Below are 25,340 nucleotides of genomic sequence, written 5' to 3' on the forward strand. Positions count from 1 at the left end.
TTAGTCCTTTGCAACTGTAGAAATCTCTGTAGAAGTTTCTCAATTATAGAGATGCTTATTGCTGTGTTGAAATCAGACAGATGCTTTGTAATCTTCTCTTAGTTTTTCTACCCACTGTGTTCCACATTTATTTTCCTAAGGAAGGTTTCTTAAAGGAAAACAGTACTATAACTTCTGCTTTTTAGAATGTGACTTTTACATTAAACAATCTACCAGCAATAAAAGGTAAAATGAATTATTATGACAATATGAAGATGCCAAAAAAAGCAAACTGATCTTTGTATTGAGAGAGGTTCAATAATTAGAATAAAGTGACAATACCACTTTTCTCACCAGCTACAGAGGTCCGGTGCAACTTGTTTCAAGTATAATGAACTAGCCATTTGAACTAATATGCCATTTGATAATTACCCATTTGAACTAATATGTCGATTTCTATCTCCCATGCTAGAATATAAATTGTATGACTGGGAACAGAATTTATCTTGCCAAATACTGCATTTCTGTTTGGGCCTAGCACTTAATGTGTCTTAAATAAACATGGTTAACGAATGAAAACATTTTCTATAGAACAAAAAGTATTACATAAGCTTTACATAATAAGTGGTATGAGCTGAATTGTTCCCCTAAAATTCCTATGTTGAAGCCCTAAACCCCAGTACCTCAGAATACTTTTTTGTAGACAGAGCCTTTAAAGAGGTGATTAAGTTGAAATGAGGCCACTAAATGTGAGCTCTAATCCAATGTGACTGGTACATATGCGAGGAAGAAATATGGACACATAAGAACACTAGGGGGGTGCATGTGTCTAGAAGACAGGCTACGTGAGAACACAGCAAGAACACAGTCACCTGCACGCCAAGGAGAGGCCTCAGAAGGAAAAAAACCAAAAAACCAAAAACAATTGTCAATTCCTTGATCTTGGATTTGTAGCCTCCAGAACTACACTAGACAAAATAAATATCTATTGCTTAAGGCATCCAGTTTGTGGTAGTTTCCTATGGCAACCCCAGCAAACTAATAGAATAAATAATGACAGAAAATAAACTGCCACATTAATAGTTCCATTCAAACAACAGATGATAAAAACATTATTTCAGTAATGGAAATGTAATTTGGACTAATTTTCTTTGTTAGGAAGCATCAACCAAGTTACTTCCAGAAAGATCGCTGTATATTCCATTCTAATGTAAGAAAAAGACGATTTTATATATAGAGAGATGCCTAAATAGTCAGTACTGGTATATAACACACAAACAGACTTTGCTGAACAGATTTTATTATGATTGGACAGAAAATACATTCACAAATAGAATTAAAGTTTGAATATACAATATGTTATACTCTTCAGGTTTTAGTCATCTGAAAAAAAAAAAAAAGAATTCAGTTAGAAGAACTCCAACTTGTATAATGGTTTTAAAGTACCTGCCTGTGAAATTTAGTTCTTGACCGATTAAGGCTAAGTAATAATTGTTTTTCAAAGTAGGAAATATTAAAGTTACCTGTAAAAACGGTATGACTGCACACTTGATTCATCTTCTCTTCCAAGATGAGCTTTTATTCTTTCAATGGCCATGTTGTGGATTAAATATAAAGATGAACTTCTACAGATGTAAGAGCAGCATTTCGGATTGAATGTTGGGGAATATAAACTAGAAATACCAGTACTAATTTGGGTTTTATAGTGAATTAGAATAATTTTAAAACTTAAAATTCTACTTAATTTCATACATACCTTTTCAAATTCATTTAACTTCAAATAAACCTCTGGGAATTTATTTTTCAAAGTTTAAATATAAACGAATTGGGAAGACAGCACAAGAAGAGACCACACAATCCGAGAGCAGGGACATGCTGTATAGCATATACTCAAGACACCTGGATTCTGGTGTTGGCTAAGTCACTGCCATGGGATACTACTTTGGATATGCCATTTAACTTCTTTGAGGCTTAAGTTCTTTCCTTGAAAAATAAAGGGGCGAGAGCTAATTTAAAATTGTAGGATTTAATGAGTTAGTGATTTAGAATATAATGATTCAGAACAAATTTAAGTTCTGTTAGAACACTTCAATGTAAAAAAGAAATCACTGGGACTCAGGTACAGGAGAACTAATGAAAACAGCACTTGGACATTATCTTCATTTAAACTGACTTAAAAAAATTACTTCTGTTTTTTGTTAACGAAGAAAAATCATTCCCTGAGTAACTGCTAATTCAGACATTTGAGAGGTAAAAAGGGGCCTTGGAGGTAAAATCCTTCCTATATTAACAAATACCATATGAAAGTTATTTAGTATAATGTCTAAAACTTAGGAGGTGTTCATTAAATAGAGTTATTATTTCTATTTGTTTTAGCACAGCAGTCATTAAGTCATTATACTTTTGAATTTTTATTCTTTAATCTCTAGTATTATTTCCCCCTCACAGTTTCATGTAATCAATTTGATAATCATTCCTCCCATACGAAAGTTAGTAATTAAAATGGGACATAAGCAGAGTTGTAGACTATAGAATCCAGCTAGAAATGTACTTTCAGAATTAAATAGAATCATAATGAAACAGAATAATCTCTAGAGAAGTTTAATCATGTAATTTCAAAATCTACCAAACAATGCTAACATTTGGACCATATTTTACCCATAAGTATATCATGAGAAATTTGTTGAATATTTTAACAAAGATACACATTTTAGGACTATTTTTATAAAAACTTAAAATAATAAAAAGCTTTATATATTTTTCTATTTCTGAAATTTTATAAAATATAAATAATGAACAAATAAATTGATAACCAATCTTTTTTTTTAAGTGATTTACAGAAATTGCTAACTGACTACAGGAAACTCATTGACTTTGGAAACATTGCTCATTAAGATTTTGCTAATAAAAATTAATTGTAAGGTATGAACAAGCAAAAAAATCACTCTATGTATTTCACATGTACATGTACCTTTCTTTAGCGATGCTACAGTTGCATTGTAGTCTGCTATATTTTTGCTGTTAAATTCACAAGACTAAGGTTATGTCTTTTTAGGCTCTTATTCTCATGCATGAACAAGGAGGTCACTGTCAGTATCATTTACCTGAGTTAGCTGTCAGTCAGGAAACAGTGAAGCTAACCTTTGGGTGGATAGGTTAGGGAACTCCACTGACTGCTCTAGTTACTCTCACTTAAGCTTGCTGTTTGAGGAAAGTAGACTTCCAGGCACTGTTACATTATGTTTGGGTGATGGGTAGCAAGATGGACAGAACTTAATATAAGCCTTCTCTTTTCAAGGTTACCACGTAGATAGAACAGGGTCATAACCAGATTATCTAGTTACAAATCACACAGTAAAATTTGTTTTTGAATCTTTAAAACTATCAGGAAATTGTCTTAACAGAACTATAGAACCGTGTTGAAGAGGAGAAACAGTGGAGTGGGCTACCTGCGTGTAAATCACGGCTCTGTCATTCTCTAGCTGTGTAACTAACAGATATCTTACTTTAACTCGTAGTGCCCTCGTCTGTAGAACAGGGAAATAACAGGAAGTAGCTAATTGAGGTTTCTGAGTAAGAGAAAAATATTTATAAACGACAGACACAGTGTGCCAGGAAAAATGTAATTGTTAAGTATATTTTAAAAAACTACTGTTATCATCTCAGCTGTACTGTCAGGCAGCAAAAAAAGTTGATTTTTCATGGTTGGGTTAGATTGTTAAAGTGTGAATAATATCCAATACATACCCTGGCCCTGTCCTCTCCAATATGATACAAGCAGCAGTTACCTTCAAGGACTAGATGAAACTTAGGGACAAAATTTCAGAGCCAAGATATTCAGTTAGCCTTTAATACAAAATGGTTCTTTAACCAGCGCCAGCCTTGGAGGTTCTAGGCTTAATTCTTATGCTTTCCCTTTTTAGGCCACCACATAACTGCCTAACCTGAAGCCAAAAATGTCTGTAGACTGAGGAAGAGCAAGGTGATAGTTTTATGAGGTTCAGGATACTTCAGAGTAAGTATGGGATTGGATGATAGGAAACATAGTTGAGTTCAGAATGCTCACGGAGTCCTAGCACACTTGATAACATTAAGCTTCATATGGAAAACAGGTCTTCACAGAGACATCTTTAGGAGATTCTATGATTTTTTTCCAATGTTTCATTGACATTCTACGTATTTTCCAATGACATATTTTATGCTAAGTCTTATTACAAAACTAGACACTAATGTGGGGAGATAAACTGTCATTTTTTTAAACTGCAAAAACTTTACAGTCTATAAAATGGCAAAGTCTCCATTTGAATGAAGAAAAAATTGAGAAGTGAGCTTTCCTTTTGTATACCTTGAGATATATATTGGGATTAAAAAACTACCAGTTATAAAATAAGTAAGTCACAGGGATGTAATGTATAGCAAGAGAATATAGTCAAAAAGATTGTAATGACTTTGGTGTGAAATGTATAAAATATTGAATTCCTGTGTTGTACACCTGAAACTAATATAATACTGTAAGTCAACTATACTTCCATTAAAAAATACTGAAAGATTCCTACTGGAAACAAATAAAATTATATATAAAATAGGAGATATAACAGTGGTTTCTGCAGATAAAAAATAATTATGTATAACTGTAAAACTGACATAAGTCTGGAAAGTTGAATAGAGTTAACATCTTTCCCAAAAAATGTAACTATAGAAACTGGCATGACAAAAAGAAAAATTTGCTGATAACATTCTTGTTTTCTTTCTTTTTTACACTAAAGTATCGTTGATTTACAATGCTGTGCTAGTTTCTGGTGTACGGCAGACACAGAAAACAATTTATGGTTATCAAAGGGGAAGGAGGGAGGAGAGAAATTAAATTAGAAGTTTCAGATTAGCAGATACAAGCTACTATAAACAAAATAAACAACAAGTTCCTACTGTGTAGCACAGGGAACTATATTCAATAGTTTGTAGTAATATTGCTTTCTTTTTATGTTATAAAAGAACTATCCTTTCAATAACGTTCTCAGTTCTAAGAAATTTATTAATTGAAGTCTTTCAAATATTCAGGCTCAGATATTCCATGTTACATATTCAATTCATAACACAGAAAAAAAACGGAAAGTGAGTCAATACATTTAACAAAGCAAACATAACCCCAGGATAAAAAATCAAACAGATAAATTATTCCAAAAAAAGTATGCACAAAGTACCTTTCATGCAAGGTAAAATTCCTACGTAATTAAATTCTTTAAGTTCTTTGGTAAATTATATGGAGAAAAGTCCCTTCTAACTTTTTACATTATATGACAGTAAAAGAACTTCTACAGTACTATTATGATAGAATATACTAAAAAGGAAATGGGTTGAAAAAATTATTCTGTAGTACAAGTACATAATTAAAGTGACTTAACTATTACCAAATGATTCACTAAAAAATCCACAAGTACCAGAGGTAAATAATTGATTCTCCACAAATGAAGAGCCCTTTGCCCAAGAATAAACCACCTTATTTAAAAAAATGAGCAGAGGTGCTAAAAGTCAGCCAATGTTAACATGACTAAACAGGGTTCAATTTACAACATGCAGACAACATGGATGCTATTTCTAAGAATTTTTGAAATTCAAATTTATTACATATTAAAATATATCAGTTGAAAAAAAGTAAATCTATTTCAGCTGCCTAGAAATTCATCTAATTTAATATAATTCAAGGAATATATGCTGAGAGTTTGGGGGTAAATAAGTTATGTAATAACAGTATAATAAAAATTTTGTATTTCAATCAGAGATTAAATGTATTCTCTTAGCAAAATGGTGTTCCTCAAGCTTTTAAAAATCTTCACACAATACTCAAATTTTTATGAAACTAAAATACCCTAGTTTGATTTACCCCTGAAGTTTAATTATATATTTTGTCCCCCAGTTTTAAACTTTGAAAATCTTGGACTGAGTAATTTACTTCAAAATATAAAACAATCAAAAGGATTAATATAAAATACTGTCTATCAGTCATTTTTATTTAGGGGGAAGAAGTCCTAGAAAATTCTTATTTAGCTTAGGGGTAGTACAGATTACAGACTAAGTCAATCTTTTAAAGAATCATTTCCTTGAAATTTTGGGTCTTGATAATGTGAAGAGGACAGAATAAAGGTATGAAAAAATACAAATAAATCTATAAAGAAAACAATTTCAAAACTTGGGAATATAAAGTTGTACTATTTATGGCATAAATTGAACCCTGCTTTATTTTAAAATAAAGCAAAAATAAAAATTAATAGAACAATTCACATTGTTAAGTCAGAGGAAGAACTGCAATCCCAATTTAACTGATTTTTAATAATTATTGCCCCAATGAGTACAGAAGAAACACAGCCCAAGAGATTGTTTAGCATAGGAATAACAAATTAATATATACAAAATGCAATGCATTAGATAATTTTCCAGAGTTGAGTTAGCATTGCATACAGCAAGGATTAGAAACAAAATAGAAATATCTATTTCCTACCTATATCACTGGCTACCATCTTGGAAAACTTTCTGCTTTTGATCTTCACTGAAAATAATATTTTGATATAAAATGTCAAAATCTATGTAAAGTAAACTAAATGAATTAAACATAATTAAAAGAAAATACTTTAAAATAAAGATACTATACCCTTTTCTATAAAATTATTCATTTTTTGTTCATCATCTGAATTGTGTGGTGATGAAGAACCTACACAAATGAAGACAATGGAAGGAACAGGCACAAAGTCAGTCACAACACTGAGCTGTCAGGGTCAAGTACAAACAAAGTAATCTGGTAACCCCTAAAACAAGTTCCCATACTATTGGCCTCAAGAAAATGTCATGTATATGGTTAATAGTAATTCTTACAATATGATACTAAGTATAGCAATCAATAGTGCATTTATCTTTCATGGTAGACCAATCTCTAGAATATATAAATATTAACTTTGTAATAGTTTTGCCATAAATTATTACCACTTGGTGAAATCTTGGTATATATTATGAGTTAAGAGAACAGATAAAGAAAAATATAAGGAATTAATGGTTTCTGAAAGAAAATATAAAAATTCTTGATATTAGTTAACTGAATAAGGTTTATCTAGTAACACTGAGAAGTCTGTACAAGCACTATCCTGGTAAAGTGTATTTTAGAGTTAGCTTCCTAGATACAAACTTTAAAATCATATAAATTCTACTGTTATCATAGAGGTCTTTAAAATACTGAGGATAATACTTATAATTTTAGATATGTTCAAATATTAGTTAAATTTCATGAGGTAAGAAGTACTTAATTTTATTTCAGCTGACTTTAAGTTAATCTAATATTTTTATAATTAAGATTTTGTCCCTTTTACTTAAGAAGGTGTTTCTAATTTTTCAAAGTATTTCTTTAATTTCTAACATAAATCTATTACAAATGGAATTCCAAGTAGTATTCTAGTTGACTTTTTAGAGTCAAACGATTTATTTTTTATAGCACACATTTCAAAAGACAACTTATTCATTAAAATTTTCACAATCATTCCAGCTATTAATCACTTCCCCTCTTTTGAATTCCCGTAAGTTTATTTGTTACTTCTCTTATGATGTTAATCACTTAAACCTTATATTTTAAGTTTACACACACCTGACCTTTCCCACTGGGCTGAACTGAGAAGCTGGGAATCCCACCTAATTGATCTTTGCATCCCTTTTGCACTCAAGTGGAGTCCTTTGCACTTGGAATCTCTAAATAAACATTTGCTGACTGAGTAAAACTTTTCTGCTATAAGTGAATACCTAGAACATAACTGGAAGTAAATAAAAAGGTTTTTGTGTGCTGATTTCTTTTTTATCCCAGTGAAAATACTCAGCCTTAATAAATAAGGTCAAAATTTGACTTCCCTTTTCCCCCACAAAAATCATACTTTCTTTCTTTGGCCAGCTGGAAAATATCCTTGAAGTCTCTTCTCAGCCCAAGTAAAACCTGTCAACACTGGTAGGATCCAATTACTTTTAAAACAGTCTTATAAAAGATTACTCTTTTGAAACGATGTTATTTTTGCTAAATAGCATATATAGACCTTCATAAATACTATATTGAAAAAAAATCACATAAGTGACAATGAGCTCTGTTACATTTTCAGGAATAGAAATAGGTATACTTGTTTCTTATATAAATATAATTCAGATTTAAAAGATAATGGTTATGATGTTATATGTACTTTAAAATATTATTCACCTCTGATACTACATAGCCACATGAATGAACAAAAATATACTAATACTTGTTTTATTTGATATAGTTCATATCAGAGTAAGAATATCTAAACATGAATATAAAATTATGAACATGTTTAGTACTTTCAACAGAAAAATAGGCAACATAAGCCATAAATATAAATAAAAGCTGATTTATTTTTCTCCTAACCGAAAATGCCTACTACTGGTTCTCAAAACTTCTGTGATAGCTCATGAAGAAGTTCTAAAAACGTTTTCAGCATTTCCTACTCGAATATATTTTACAAATTACTATGGTTAAAGAAGGATAGAAAATACACACGGCTTTTGCTTTTTCCAGGTTACATGGCAAATCCTATGTAGCCCTCGGTTTTCTTCAATTTGAAATGTATATACACACATATTCATACATTCACTCACACACACATACACACAAAATTTCTGGATGCACTACTAAAAAAAAATTCCTATATTACTAAAGTGCTCAGTGAAGCAATCTGAGCTCTTTGAAATAAAGATCAAATGGAGATGGTAGAAATAATTTTTTATGTGAATTCAGGATGTTAGAATTAATTTCCTATTTCAGAGAGGCTGTTGGTTTATTTAAAAATAAATGGAAAGGGGAAAACTATATTCATTACTTGGATTTCTTCAGATGATTTTTGAATAGAGCTTTGATATTAATTAGCTAAACTGTTGAGATCACAAATCTTGATTATAGTACTTAAAAGCTTTTCAAAAATATTTCTCTTCACTTATATGTATTATTTCAAATAAATACTCTGGTTTTGGTAAAGGTATACGGCTACTTTTGATTTCTGTAATAGTGGTCCTCCTCAATATTTATGATGGAAAATTGAGTTGAATTTTCAACCCACTTTTATACATTTCTTTTTCTCTCATAAACACAAACATTGTTTTCTATTAACTCTATTGGTTTTAATAATCTACACTGTTCATTTAACTATTTAATTATCTAGCTATCCACCTACCTACCTACTTACCTATCTCCCACTATACTGAATAAAGTATTTGAGGCTAGTAATTTAAACTCACCCCGAACTCACCCCATTCATTTTTCTTTTTTGACCATCCTAAATTACTAGAATATGCATGTGTTGGTGAGAGGAATAACAGTGAATTATTCCTTTATTTCCTAATTAGAATGCCAACAGGAATGAAGGGAAAGTTATAAATGTGCAAAGAGTAAGAAAACTGGCCCATGATAGGTAGCAGAAATATTAACTATTTTAAAGAGGACAAGTAGTGAAAGACATCAGCTTTCAGAATGTAGGGCAGCTTTCCAGAGCTGTATTCTAGTTTCTATAGTACTTCTTGGTACTGATGCATGACTGACAGCTGTCTCCTGCTACATGAAACATGTTTTAGGTACAACTTTTGTCTACTAAACTTTGATTTGTTTTTTGTAAAAGCAGTCTTTCCTGATATGCATGAATGAATATAACTCTTCAGATAATTCTTCTATCTTGCAGAGCATAATCAAAGACTAAACTAAATAAACTAAGAGTCTATATTTAAAGATAAGAACTTGCAATTTATCAATGATTTTTGAGGTCACAATTTTTAGTTTGCATTTCAGACTCACCTAATAAAATACATAGTGTTATATAAATTTCTGCATGTTTAAACTATACTGTCTTTTCACAAGCCAAAGAGCATGGTATATTTGAAAATGCTGAATGATGCTTGAGTTCCTCTGGTATAAAGAGAGAATTTGGAGGCTTTTTACCTCTATGTACTTTTTATATTTATCTACTTATATTTAAATACACTTATATACTTATCTATAATTACCTCTTGGTGGGTTACTCCAAATTGCTAGATTTTAGCTTAGGATAAAAAGGAGTATTAATTTATTTGGGCTGAATCTTGTTAAACACATTTGATGGTCATTTAATATATTAAAAGATAATACATTACATGTCCAAATTATCCGATACAACCTTAACATATTGACAACTGCATTTATATGGCCTTTAGGGAAGGTAAGAAAATCAGAACAGTACTGTATGTAGCTAGAGGAAGAACAGCAATAATTAAGAGATATTGTAACTCTAAATTATACTCAGAAATAACTCTAGTCCTGTGAGATGGGAAGTACATATTACTCTGTATTATTTGTTCAGTGTTATTCTACCAATGTTCAGCCTTAATATTAGGTGTTAATGATGTGAATGATTCCTATGGTTTTGTATGTTTTATTAGTGTAATGAGTAAAGTTAAATATGAAAGTTAAATATTAAGAAGACCAGAAGGTGCATTTATTTTAAGAAAAGATTAACTTAAGCAAAATCAGGAAAATGTAATTTTAAGAAGAAAATATCACAGAAGATTTTATGGTCAGTGACCTAATGAAATGCTAAACAAAATATGAATAAAGTGAAATGTACTTCTCAATTTTTCCCATTCTTAAAATTATTTCTGATGTAGTAGAACTAGTTATGGAAGGATCAAATCTGCCTAAGAACAGCGTTACTTTATGCTAAAAATAATCTCTCCAGTAGAAAGCCGATGAAGATTCCCAGCCAGAATGATTTAATAAATATGGCAGTTAAAATTATGAAGTCAGCCTTATTAAATTGTAGCAAAGTTTCAACCTACTAAAAAAAATTATAAATTCAGGATCCTCTTAATCTTAAGACGACTCAAAAGTAGTGTTCCTCTGAAGTATTAATATATACATAGGTTATATAAGACTTATATATGGATAAGAAAGGACTAGTGCTTTAATAAAGCAATAAAATTATATCAGATATTACTTTAACCAAATATAAAAAGTAATATAACTAGCCCACAGTTATTCTGTCTACAGTAACTATTAGACAATAAATGTTAAAAATCTTTTATAAAATCTAAATGGACATTATTCAAGGTAGAGCACTATCTACCAGATGATGCCAGGGATGCCGAGAGCAAAGGCTGTAGATAATGAAACCGTTTGATCTGATGGTAGGAAGTAAACTATATTTTCCTGAAAATAGTATAAATATTAGAAAGCTGGTTAAACAGTTATATGATTCTTAACTTTAGTTATTTGTCTCAGGCTGTAGATTTTTACCTAGTATATTTCTTTTCACTTAATGAGAATGCAAAGAATGCAGTTATAATTTTAAGAATAAACATGTGACACAAAAGTTCCTTGTAGGTGTGTTTTAAATGCTCATCTATAGAAACTGATATGCTATTTTTTGTAGAATACTAATTATTAATAAAATAAGAAACCAAATTACCAGAAGTTGGAGATTTGCAGCGATCTTCTGGGACTACAGTCCCTTCACTAATATCGCACAGACCTGCTAAAAAACAAAACCAAAACGAAATCACACAACAAATTTATATATCATGCAGTTTTATCTCCTGTTTATAGTATGCATTTATTATAGTATGACGGTCCATTTTTAAAAACCTGGCAAATTAACAGACTATGCTGGCATTGATACTAGCTCATTAGTTTTGAGATAAGAATATAAGAGCTTTTTGATATTAAAACACTTCAAACTAATACAGCAGTCATCAGTTACATAAATAACTAATAATTCCCAAAAGAGATAATTTGCTATTTTATAAGGACAATAGATATAACACAGAATTTTGTTTAAAGCCAGTAATTTGAGGGCCTATGATATACTTCTTACTGGATTTCTCTTGAGGGAGAATAAATACTTGGCAATAAATTCAGTGATTTTTACATCAAAGGGACTCTCAGCTCAAAGCTCAAAGTGGTTTGCCCTAAGTAGGTGCTATGTCTCAAACACCTCCCTTAAATACTACTGAGTAATAATTATGAAAATATTTTGTACGTCCAAATTTACAGTATTTAAAATACAAGCATACCTCATTTAATTACACTTCACTGATTTTTTTTTTTAAACAAATTGAAGGTTTATGGCAACTCTGCATCGAGAAAGTATATTGACACTTCCAATAGCATTTGCTCACTTCGTGTCTCTGTGTCACATTTTGGTAATTATCATCATCATCATCATAAAATAATAAAAAGTTTGAAATATTACATTTGCTATGGTGATCTGCAATCAGTGATCTTTGATGTTACTATTGTAATTGTTTTGGGGCACCATGAACCACACCCACATAAAATAGCAAACTTAATTGATAAATGTGTGTGTTCTGACTGCTCCATTGACCTGCCCTTCCTCATCTCTCTCCTCAGGCCTCCTTATTCCCTGGGACACAGCAATATTGAAAATACATTAGTTAATGACTCTACAATGGCCTCTAAGTATTCAAGTGAAAGAGTTAGTAACTTGCCTTTTTCTTTAAATCCAAAACCAGAAATGATTAAGCTAGGTGACAAAGGCATGTCGAAAGCCCAGACAGGCTGAAAACTAGAACTTTAGAGCCAAACAGTTAGCCAAGTTGTGAATGCAAAGGAAAAGTTCTTGAGGGAAGATAAAAGGGTGACTCCAGTGAACATATGAATGATAAAAAAGTGAAACAGCCTTAATGTTGATATGGAGAAAGTTCAGTGGTTTGGATAGATCAAACCAGCCCCAACATTCCCTTAAACCAAAGCCTAATCTAAAGCAAGGCTCTAAGTCTCTTTAATTCTATGAAGGCTGAGAGAGGTGAGGAAGCTGCAGAAAACTCTGAAGCTAGCAGAGGTTGGTTCATGAGGTTTAAGGAAAGAAGCTGTCTCCATAACACAAAAGTCCAAGGTGAAGCAGCGAGTTCCTGATGTAGCAGCTGCAGCACGTTATCCAGAGGATCTAGTAAGAAAGATAATTAACGAAGGTGGCTATACCAGACAACAGGTTTTCAATGTAGACTCTTCTGCTGGAAGAAGAAGTCATCTAAGACTTTCAGAACTAGAGAGGAGAAGTCAATGCCTGGCTTCAAAGCTCCAAAGGACAGGCTTACTCTCTTGCCAGGGGCTAATGTAGCTGGTGACTTGAAGTTGAAGCCAATGCTCATTTATCATTTTGAAAATCCTAAGGCTCTTAAAGAATTATGCTAAATCTACTCTGCCTGTACTTTATAAATGGAACAAAAAAGTCTGGATGACAGCACATCTGTTTATAACATGGTTTATTGAATTGTTTAAGCCCACTGTTGAGATCTACTGCTCAGAGAAAAAGATTCCTTTCAAAATATTACTGCTCATTGACAAAGTACCTCATTATCCAAAAGCTCTGATGGAGATGAAATATGAGATTAATGTTGTTTTCATGCCTGCTAACACAACATCCATTCTACAGCTCTTGGATCAAGGAGTAATCTCAACTTTCAAGTCTTCTTATGTAAGAAATACATTTTGCAAGGTGCTAGTAACTGCCATAGACAGTGATTCCTCTGATGGATCTGGGCAAAATCAATTGAAAGTCTTATGGAATGGATTCATCACTCTAGATGCCATTAAGAACATTCCTGATTCATGGGAAGAGGTCAAAATATCAACATTAACGGGAGCTTGGAAGAAGCTGATTCCAACCCTCATGGATGACTTTGAGGAGTTCAAGACTTCAGTGGAGGAAGTAACTGCAAATGTGGTGGAAACAGCAAGAGAATGAGAATTAGAACATGAATCTGAAGATGTGGCTGAACTGCTGCACTCTCACTAAAGAACCTTAACAGATAAAGAGTTGCTTCTTATGGACAAACAATGAAACTGTTTTCTTGAGACGAAATTGACTCCTGGTGAAGATTCTGAATGACAACAAAGGACTTAGAATATTACATTAACTTAGTTGATAAAGTAATGGTAGGGTTTGAGGGGGTTGACTCTAAGTGTGAAAGAAGTTTGATTGTGGGTAAAATGCTATCAAACAGTATTGCATGCTACAGAGAAACTGATCATAAAAGGAAGGTCAACTGATGCAGCAAATCTCACCTTTGTCTTATTTTAAGAAGCTGCCACAGCCACCCTAAGCTTCGGCAACCACCACCCTGATTAGTCAGCAGCTTTCAACATTGAGGCAAGACCCTCTACCAGCAAAAAAATTATGACTTGCCGAAAGCTCAGATAATGGTTTGTTAGATTTTTTAGCAATAAATTATTTTTAAATTAAGGTCTGTACATTGTTTTTTTTTAGACATAAGCTACTGCACACTTAATAGAATACAGTGTAAACATAACTTTTATGTGCACTGGGAAACCAAAAAGTATGTGTGACTTGCTTTATTGCCATATCTGCTTTAATCTGGTGGCCTGGAACCAAACCTGCAGTATCGCCGAGGGATGCCTGTATTGCACAGCACTTATCTTGTAGGACTGTAATTCTTAAAAACCATGCTACCACATTTTTAAAAGAGCTCTAAAGAAATATTTTCTTGTCACAGATATGATATGAATTATATGAAAATAATCTATCTTATTGAATGGCCTAAATTCTTAGGAGAAGCCATTGCAAGGTATTTTATGCTATAGACACAAACTAAAAGACATGGCAAAATGCAAGGTAAACAGTATGGGAAATTAATTTGTTTGGGGATTGAAATGGAAAGAATTCCTGTAAATTATTTAAAAATTACAAATAAACACATGTCAAGGGTTTGGGATAGCTGGGGAACAGTAAGGGGCTGCAAGTCTAGGTCTCAGAAGTTGTTACGTATCATACTGACATATGTGCATGTATGACCCGTATCTGCTTTTCCATTCCTTGGGTAAAAGACATGACGTCACACTCTCTACAGTCACCGAGACAGCTTTTATAGTAACATTTAGAGAACGCTGAGTACTGAATTGGGTTTATAAGGAGTGTGTTCCATATTGAACTATATATTATTTGTCTTCATTAGGTAGGAAGCTTTTGAATGACGACCAGTAGTTTTTTTTTTTCTTTTTAACTTCCATCAAACTAATGATTCTGAAGAAAAAATAAACTAGTTTTTACACTTCTAAGATGACAGATGTAATTACAGGTATGCATTTAATCTTTGACAAATATTTGTGTATATAAATACATTTTTTTGACAGAACACAAAGATAACAGGTCTTTAGTAGTGATATATGGGAAATATTTAAGTATCCATTGGTGGATGCACAGACAGAAAAATGAATTACATACACACATACACACATATACAACAGAATAATATTTAGCCACAAAAATGAATGAAATTTTGCCATTTGTGACAATGTGGATGGACCTCAAGGGCATTATACCAAGTGAAGCAAGTCTAGCAGAGAAAGACAAATACCATATGATCTCACCTATATGTGGAACCTAAAAAGACTGACGGTTGCCAGGGGATGGGAGAAGAAATGGGTGAAGGAGGTTAAAAGGTATAAACTTCCAGTTATAAAATAAGTGGGTTATGCAGATGTAATGAATAACATGGTCACCACTGTTAATAATACTATGCTGCATATTTGAAAGTTGCTAAGACAGTAGATCTTAAAAGTTCTTATCACAAGAAAAAAATTTTTGAACTATGTAAGGTGACGGATGTTAACTAGACTTACTGTGGCAATTATTTTGCATTGTATATAAATATCAAATCATTATGTTGTACATCTGAGACTAATATGTTATATGTCAATCATACCTCAACTAAGTAAATAAACAGTAGTGATTATATATTCCAGTATTACAATGAGCCTAGTACTGAATAAAAATAATCAATATTGAAATTTTAAGCCTTTGGTATTTTGTCAACTGCTACTAAACTCTATGAAAATGTACTATGATATATAATTCTCATTCTTAAAATAGCCTAGGAAAATGCATTCAGGAAGCTAAATTAAAGAGTGTGAAGAGACATTTTAATTTAGATATTAAATTACTGAATGAGCTAAAAGCCCCTTCTATCTGACTGAGAGTAAAAGCCGAAGTCCAGCCCCACGTGACTGGTGTACGATCCTATGGGATATGATTGTATATAGTACAGGACTATGGCATATCCTATCGCCTGTCTGACTTTATTTCCTCTTCTCTTACCTACTTCCCCATCTCTCTCTCCCTCACTCTTTCTACTTCAGCCACACTTAGTCTTCGCTGTGGCTTGAACTCACCAGTGATACTGCTTCAGAGCCACTATACTTGCTTTTCTCTGCTTGAAATGCTCTTTCCACAGACATCCTTATGGACAACAGCTCTCTCCTTTAAATCTTACTCAAGAGACTCTATTTGAAATGTAACACCCTTGTCCACTGATGTTTCAAATCCCTCTCATTTAATTATTTTTCTCCTTGGCATTATTATGCAACTTATTATATATTACTTACTTTAAAATTTCTGTTCTTTCCAGTATAATGTGAGTTCCACGAGGACATTTTTGTCTGTTTTATTACCCATAACAGTGCATAGCACATGGTAGGTGGTCAATAAATATTTGTTGAATAACTGAATGAATATATATGAGAATTTCATAGCATATAATCTAACCCATTTTCTTTGCTGCTGCCAGATTCCCTTCGAGAAATATTCTTAGCAATATAGTTATCTAGGCTTTGCCCAAATGTATCCCAACCTAATTAGCTAGCTGGTAATAACCAACATTTACTAAGTGCTTGACACATTTAACTCTCACTGCAGCCAGCGAGGTAGATAGTATTATCCTCATTTGACAGAAGAAGAAAATGAGGCACTGAGTGTTTCAGGTATCTTATTTAGTGACAAACACCTAATTACATCTAGAGACAGTCAATTTTGTTGTCATTGTAAGAGATATTTTACTGGTTAGAAGTTCTTGACTACATTTGGGCCAAAATTTATTTTCTCTATAACCTGCTTTAAAAACAGGAGGAAATACAACATAAATGGATAACTTAGAATCTTCTGTATTTCTCACATTATATTCAGCAGTTATGTCACACTATTGGCATATACTACATTGTGGTAATAGAACAACCACCTGGGTGCTGACAGTGTTCCAGTCACAAGATTTGGCACGCTGCCCTCTCACTTGATGATGACACTACCTTTATAACGGGGTAATCACTCCCATTTTGAGGACTCTCTCAGAGGAGCATCTTCTCTAATATACACACACAAAAAGAGGGCTGAGATTTAACACAGATCTGCTTAATTAACAGTAACACCTCTAAGTATGTTCATGTGAATTACTTGAGCCAGTATTCTGCTCTGCATGCATGTAATCATCTTTATAACCCAAACACAGGACTCAACATTAACTACTGATAAACTTCATTTTCTTGGTAAGTTTATGACATCTACCTACAGTTATCTTTGTGTGAGTCTTCACTCTGTCATCGAATGTATTAGTTACCCTTTAAATAAGAATAATAAGCACACTTTGTCTTTCAAATGTTTAAATACAAAGCTTACTTAACTATTTAAAATGTTCAACAAAACATGATCATCCATTATTCAGCAAAAAATATCCACTAACTGAGGCACACAACATCAAAGTTAATATCAGGCCACAACTTGACCTACTAATACCAACCAGGGGTTGGCAAACCTTTTCTGTGAAGGCCCAGGTTGATTCTGGGGGCCAATTTGTTCCAACTACTCAACTCTAACATTGAAGCACAAAAGCAGCCACAGACAACACATAAGCAAACAAGCATGGTGCTGTTCTAATAAAACTGCAGAAACAGGCAGTGGGCCAGATTTGGCCTGCAAACAGTAGTTTGCTAACTCCTGGTTTAATCTTGCAACTATTAAACTGAACGAGGTTTTTCAGTCACTTCCACCTGTCTGGTTCACAAAAGTATCATGGAATTCTTTATTAAATGTTCGATGAACTTCAGGAAATACAATGTCAACAGGCTGCCATGATCTTTCAATGTAGTTACCAGATTAAAAAAATAATGCTGATTTTGGAACAACTTACTTTTCGTGAATTCCTCCTGACTTCTTTTGATATCTCTATTTTCAACGTGCACATAAGGCATCAGCTACTCAGCAAATCATTCTAGAATTCTGACTGAATTTGTAAATCAAACTTACTGATTTGTAAAATATCTGACCTTCCTCCATTGTGGGTACCATTTACAAATTTTCTTCACAAATTCTCTTGATATCTTTTTATTATTGCTTGGTTTGCCTTATTTGCACAATGTGGCCTAGACTTTAATTTCTCTGTATTATTTTCCATAATTTCCAGAGAGAAAAGTCATTCTTTTTAATGGAGAGTTGAGAAAGAAAGTGATTTAGTTCTACATTCTGTTTTTCATCCATCATTACAAATCACCCCTAAAGTGGTGCCCTAATCCTTCCTCAACTGTATGTTCACTGTACAAACATTTTGCTGTATTTCCCATTTTTGGAAAATCAGCCTTAATTCAATACAATACTTATTGATCTACACAACATGTTTACCCATCCTTGACTGTATCCCTTATTTCTTACATAGTCTTACTTCTTATAAAAAGAAATTTCAACTAGTACTATTAGGCTCCATAGCTCTCTCTCTTTTTATCTTATTGAAAATATTGAACACTTGAAAGTAATTTCAGTTTTAGAGCCCAAACTTCATTTTTAAGAGCCTCCTCTCCATAACTTTTGAAAACGTCTTTCTTAAAGTCTAGATGCAGCTTTGTGCCTCTCATTTCCTTCTTTATTAAAGTCTATATTTAATTATCTATTTCTAAGACTAAATGAGCACTTTTCCTCATGTGCATATTACTCTATCATTATTAGACATTGTTTGGGGTTTAGAATTATATTCAGAATAGAAATTTCCTTTTTGTGCCCTTCAGTGAGTGAAAAAGTGGCCAGCAAAACAAGACATATATTACCACATTTCACTTTTAATAGAATTAAGACTTTCATCAGATATCTGTAGGTAGTTGAAATCCTTCATCACTACCAGTCCCTGTGACAATTTCATAATTTTTATTATGAAAACACTGTAGATATTTTAGTCAATAGTTCAACTGTATTTTAATACAGCCATAAAACATTTAGAGTAATATTTTATCTTATGAAATAATTTCATGAGTGCCATCTTATTCCTTATGAAAATGTAATGACACTTATTAGCAGAAAAAAAAAATCTCCATTCAAACTGATCTATTAAAAAAACCGGAAGAACAATTTCATGAGCTAGGGCTATGCTTCATGAACATATTATAAAATGTACACTTTAGCAAAAATATCATTTTTTCTATCAATGCAATTAAGGAATTTTAGTACTATTATTCTACATTTGATTTTATTTGAAATACAAATAAACATATTTTAAAAGCAAGGCACAAATATTCCTAAAATGTTACAGCATATTTTAAAACAACTTTCTTTACATTTTTATTTAAAATATAAGCCAAAATATTGTTCAAGTGAGCATAATGACAGTAAGTAAATATCTTAAACCAATAAAAACTCAGCTAGTTCTCCTGTGCCTAAACATGTAACTCTTCAATATAAAATAAAGCAAATAATAACATGCATAAAATCATAAGGTTAACTACAGAATAAAGTAGGATGCAGTGGAATTTAAAGAAAAAAAATTTTAATCACATGGTAAAATTAGTCTCTATCCTTGGATAAATTTAGGCATTTCATTTCTAGCAATTTTATGTAAACTATGATGAAGTACCAAAGAGAAAAGAAATTAATTTTAGGAGTAATAAATTAACTTAGGAGTAATAAATTTTTTACCATTCTTTCTCTACCATGACAATGTTTTACTTTCTGACACTAAGTACTAGTTTCTTTGCTTTATAAAGAAACTGGACTGGGGCACAAATATTTCAATAGCTGTTTTTATATACAAATTATGAGATGAATTTAAGTAATAAGTATATTATTTTAGATATAGAATGCTTTAATAATAGGCTGTTTCAAAAATAAATGAGAATAATTTTATAGACAAAAACAATGTTATGACTTCAATGACATGGAATAAATAACTTACTTAAAAAAGAAGAACGAAGTTTTTTCACAGATTCAGAATATAAGCTAGAAAGGCCGCACATGCAAGAAGTCGCAATCAGCATACCTTAGTGAAGCAATGAAAAGCAGAAGAAAAAAAAGGAGACAAAGATACTAGAATGGTATGGTTGGGACAACAACTTCTGCTGAAGATAACACATGACAAAATGATCACACAAACAAAAACAGAAAACAAAAATTCAACCATCGTCAACATGACAGTAAGTTCTATATCCCATCACCTTTTTTTTTTTCCCTCTACTAATGAATTGTGAGAAGTATCAGCTACTAATTTCCTGAAAGCAACTGAGAAGTGAATCTCAGAAAGAATTTCAATTCAGAGAGACTGAGTTAGGAAGTATAGGGCAGAGCTTCCCAGTGGCATTCTGCAGATGGGTTAGATTAAGTCTGCCCTTGACAGGGTTCCCTCAGTCCTTGGTCCAGCTGGTCCAGGTCCTGGAGAGCCTGGAGCCCACACGCCGGTTACCACTGGAGGTCTCATTAATACATTCCTATATGCCAGAGATCCAATGACTATGTGCAATGAGGTTTGGGGAAAAAAAAAAAAGGTGAGGAGGAGTATGGCTATAAACAGCTAACTATACATGTGTTCCATGAGGTATTAGTGTTAAAACATTTAAAATAAGACTAATTGCCTAGCAAACACAAAAGAATGCTACAGAGAGAATTCTTAATGGATCTGGGTTTGCACTGACTCAAAGCTATCTGAGGACACTATATTTTGATAGAGTTCAAATTTACTTTTGCATCTATAGCTTTTTTCAAATGGGAAAGGAGTCCTTTGAATTAAATAGTCAAAACAATAAACTGTTGGTCTCAAAATACTAAACAATAAAATGGACAGAACTGTGAAATTAACTTTTGTTTGTAACGAGACAAATTTTCCTGTCATTATAATTTAGCTAAAGAAGTTTGAAACTATGGTTCTTTCCCAATGTTAAATAAAATCCTAGAATATTAAAAACAAAAGCAAAAGCTAATAACAAAAAACAAAAAAAGGAGGCTGATATCTTTTACTAGTTTTTGACAGTTTACACAAGCAGATGGAATCAGACAAGGTATTTACTTAACAGAAGTACTTATATTCATAGAAGTCCTATGGTAGTCCTAAAGCTCAGGACTTTTTCTTTTTACCTCCTGAAGGTTGTCGAGATTTACGAGGAGATCGGGGTTCTCTCCGATAAGGATCATTGGAGCCATACAATTCAATAGTGCCCAGGTTGAGAAGTACTGCTTTCTGGAGGTAGTCAACCATCGCAAGGCCATTACAATTACCAAAAACTACCCTGAGAATAGGAAAAGAGCAAATATTTTAGTACAAATAAATAATTACAAGAAAATGCATTGTAGTCTATAAGGCTTAAAAAAAAAAAGCATGGGTCTTTAGGAAAATTCCACTTTGAAATAAAACACTATTACAGACATGGAAATACAGGTTACATAAGCCTTTTCCTGGAATTGTGCAGATCTTCTGTACACATTAGTGATTAGAAGTCAATATATAAAAAATTTGATATTGGAATTGAAATTTAACCAGAGACATAAATCCTCACACTAGGCAACATGACATCTATCTTTCTGACTTAGGGATATTTTGAACCCCTCAGGGAAAGACATTCCCTTCCACTAAGGAAGTAGGGAGTTATACCTTTGGGGAAGTTTTGGTAATCCTTACAGCCAAGAATAAAAAGTAGAAAGCATAAATCTTGGAGGCCTCCCTTTGGACTATTCCGAATGTCTTCTTAATTTTGAGTCAAGAACTACAAATCAACTATAAGTAAAGCAACTATGAACAAAGGGATTTTATTCTTTTAAGATTTCTCAAGCGAGAAGTTGAAAACTGAAATACATAGAAGCACTATATAAGTAAGTAAAACAGGCCGAATAAGAGCTCTGGTGAACTGGAGAGTGCATGAGCCATCTAAAGAGGAAGAGCTTCAACTCAGTTCCTGCTGACTACTCCCAAGCAGGAATGGAGACATGGGCCAGATAATCAGATTTTTCAGATGAAGCTCTAAATATGGATTTTTACATTAGTCTTGGCAACTAGGTCAAATTTTAAAAATATACAAAAAGGGCTAAACAAAATATAACTGTGAGCCCAATGAGATCTGTGATCAACTGATCTGCAACTTTCTTTGAAACTTTTTGTTGGTTCTTCTTCTTATTCCCTGTGTGTTTCTTTTATGGCTATGGGCAGTAAAATATTAAAAAAGGGAAGGCCTGTATTCTTACTTTGTGGGGTAGCAAATAAAATACACGAGAGAAGACTATCTCAGACTCTAGCCACTCTTAGTTGGGTACACAACTGCAAGAGACAAGTAGGTGTTAGTCGTTATAAGCAGGAAGAAGTAGTTATAAGGAGTTCCTAGGGCTGGAATCAAGGAGGGAGACAGTGACCTACACATGATAAGCGGTCCTGGGACTGAACAGTTGGCATGCGGTTTCTCTTACACCACAATATTGATTTTTAAAACAAAGAAAAATAAACACTTTTTATAAATCTATCATATAATAAAAAGTATGCACAATTAACACTATGTATTTGAAGGCATGAATTGATAAATATACCTGTAGTACAGATGAATAATTTACTAAACTATTACTAGGCCTTTACAATTTATACAAGTTAACTTTGAAAGGAAAAAGAACAAATTATACAGCCAAGGGTCAACATTTACAGAATCAGCTCAGAACATAGTCTTCTGGGTTGATGTTGCTAGACCTTCATTATACCAAATATTAACAGAGAAACTATTTCTCAGAATTTATCTCTAGGAGGAAATACAGTCGGTCCATGAGATACTTAACTTTACATCAGAAAGCAGTATAAGCATACCCAGAGTAAATTATTCAGAACAGAAATATGTTCCAAATAAATACTGAATTTGGTCTGAAAGTTATGCAACTTTTTAGGTGATGCTATAATAAAAATTATCCTTTCTGTTTTTAAAAATAAGAAAAACATATGGAATATGATGAAGAGACTGAGACTGAAATTATACTTACAATCCATAGGAAGAATTAACTGCCAGGCTGGTTATTTGCTGCGGTGGTTCTCCACCTACCCATACCAACTGAATAACTAATTCTGTCTGATAACCTGGAGACTGTTTGAGAGGTGAATTTTTAACTCTGTAAGAAAAGAAAACATGCTACCTTTTAACCCATCTTTAATTATCTTATCAGCCTATGTAATTATAAAGTCATGCATAAAAAAACTATACAAAAATAACTGTGTGTATATATATATATATATATATATATATGAAACTGTATGACTTAAAAAATGTAGAAATCAGAATCCTGTCCTCTAGAATTATTTAATCTAGTTGGAGATGAAACACACACATAAATAACAAAAATGAGAAATCAAGTGTAATTTCCACATATAATTCGAGGGTGGTGGGTAGTAAGGGAAGAGGGAGAAGGGGAGAAGTGGGTAGAGAGGAATAAAAGAAGAAAAGGGAAGGATGGAGAGACAAATGAGGAGAAGCAGCAGCCCAGGAATTAAGAGGAGAAAAAAAAGTTATAGAGAAAAAAAAAGGATGTTAAAAAAATACAAAAAAATTTTAAAAAGTATGTTTTAACTAAATGAAAACTGGCCAAAAACATAACAAGTTAAGGAAAGAGTTAAAAAAAAATGTGAGTATGAGTCTTGGTTCTGCCACTTACTAGCTGTCTTTTTGTCTAAAAACTGGGACTATTACTACCTAATCACAGTATGAGAACACTATGAGTGCCTATGAGTTTTGTCAATGGACAAATTACACAAAAGTAATAATATTTTCATTATTGTATAACTAAAAACCAATGAAGATTTATAAGAAATATCCTGGGAAGGTTAACTGGTGGAGGTATGCAAGATGAAGGAGAACAAGGAGAGCCACTAGGAAGTTCCTGTGATCCTTGTGATGCGAAACAGTAAGGAAAAGGTAGATGTGAAACACAGGAAGTAAGTCTCAAAAAGCCTTGCAAATTCCATTAAGGTAGAAACCCTGCAGTTAACTTTAATATTCTAGCACAGAGGCACTCAATATTTACTGAGTGAATGAATGAGCTGGAGGCTGGGGGTAGAGGAGGGGAGAAAATGAAGATAATTATTCTAAGTTCCAAAGAAGAAAAAAAGAAAGAAAAAAAGATGTTTCAGAGGAATATGTGGTAACTTTGAGGTGATGATAGGGTCTTCAACTGAACCACTCAGCAAACATTAAAAACTCACTTATATTGAGTAAGTTCATACAAATCATACTGGTTAAACTTGTTATAAACATGTTGGGGGTGGTGAAGGAGAGGTTTAAAAGTGTGAGATTTTCTAAGACATAAAATAGTCACTTAGATACAACCTCTGTAAACTCCAAGTGAATTTGCAAGATAAAAAATTTTTAAAATATAGGCAATTTATTTGTGTGTGACTACTTACTTATACTATCAAAAATCTACTTTTACTTTAAGGTTAGAATATTTTTAATTGCACAGACTCTTTCTTTAGTAATTGTTCTTGTAAAACATATGCAAAGCCTGGTTATTCCAACAATTCTTGAGGCTTCTGCCTTGAAGTGACTGTATAAAGGAAGGCCAGCAGGAATACTATTCGGTGTTGTATTTCCTGACACTAAACTCAGAGGTAAGGATCCTTGGAATCTTTTAGCTGGTTCTCCCAGTGAAGAACACCATGACACTGGACCTTTTGCTGCCATATTTGCTAGACTCTAGGTAAGAAAAGGGTCAGGATGTTGTTCAAATTTCAGTGTAAACATGAACCACCAAGGGTACCCCCAAAATGAACTGAGTTGCACACACATCTGCCTGTGCAAAGTCTGCAAGGCAATACACTCAGAGCTGTATGCTGGCTGAAGCAGAAGTTCTGATTTTCCTCAGGGAAACACTCAGGGATCAGCTACAGCATCCATCTCAGCAGACAAAAATAAAGACCGAGTAGCATTTCATCTCCACCAGAGAGAGCCTCTGTTGATATAAGCATAGCCTGCAGAGGCTGAGTATGCCATTTTCTCCCTGTATGAATTAGATAAGGTTCAAAAAAGTGTCTCCCTTCCCTCTGGCATACTTAATGTACACGTTACATCAGATTTTCAACAGTAGGAACAGGCATTCAGGGATAATTTTAGAAGTGCATATATGGGCACATTTAAGATATAAGTGGTGAAGACACACAAAAGTCTTGGAATTCTTATTTTACTTAGTATAAAGAAACAAGAACATTTTTCAGCAAAAATAAGTCAAAACTGCTGCTAAATCCCCAACTGGTAAAAAATTAGAAACCACAAGAAATGAAGA

General features: G+C 32.8%; 1 protein-coding gene and 1 long non-coding RNA gene across 6 annotated transcripts in view; both read right to left on the reverse strand.

Annotated features, from left to right (window-relative positions):
* STXBP5 (syntaxin binding protein 5) overlaps positions 1-25,340 on the reverse strand; it is a 153,710-nt gene that overhangs the window by 37,248 nt on the left and 91,122 nt on the right. The window contains exons 17-21 of one of the 5 annotated variants that reach the window (XM_031456505.2): positions 23,052-23,177; positions 21,177-21,328; positions 11,451-11,513; positions 6,626-6,685; positions 6,476-6,523 (exon numbers count right to left, since the gene is read on the reverse strand). In XM_031456505.2, coding sequence (XP_031312365.2) covers positions 6,476-6,523; positions 6,626-6,685; positions 11,451-11,513; positions 21,177-21,328; positions 23,052-23,177 — 449 coding nt within the window. Of the gene's footprint in view, positions 1-6,475; positions 6,524-6,625; positions 6,686-11,450; positions 11,517-21,176; positions 21,329-23,051; positions 23,178-25,340 lie in introns of all 5 variants that reach the window. The other 4 variants (XM_010993977.3, XM_031456506.2, XM_031456508.2 and 1 more) reach the window with 4 other exon arrangements.
* LOC135321476 (uncharacterized) lies at positions 1,263-6,469 on the reverse strand. Its single transcript, XR_010381223.1, has 2 exons — positions 1,503-6,469; positions 1,263-1,362 (listed from the first exon to the last, which is right to left on the reverse strand). It is a non-coding gene; the product is annotated as an uncharacterized LOC135321476 (long non-coding RNA).

The sequence above is a fragment of the Camelus dromedarius genome, chromosome 6 (assembly GCF_036321535.1).
Source record: "Camelus dromedarius isolate mCamDro1 chromosome 6, mCamDro1.pat, whole genome shotgun sequence".
Taxonomy (NCBI): domain Eukaryota; kingdom Metazoa; phylum Chordata; class Mammalia; order Artiodactyla; family Camelidae; genus Camelus; species Camelus dromedarius.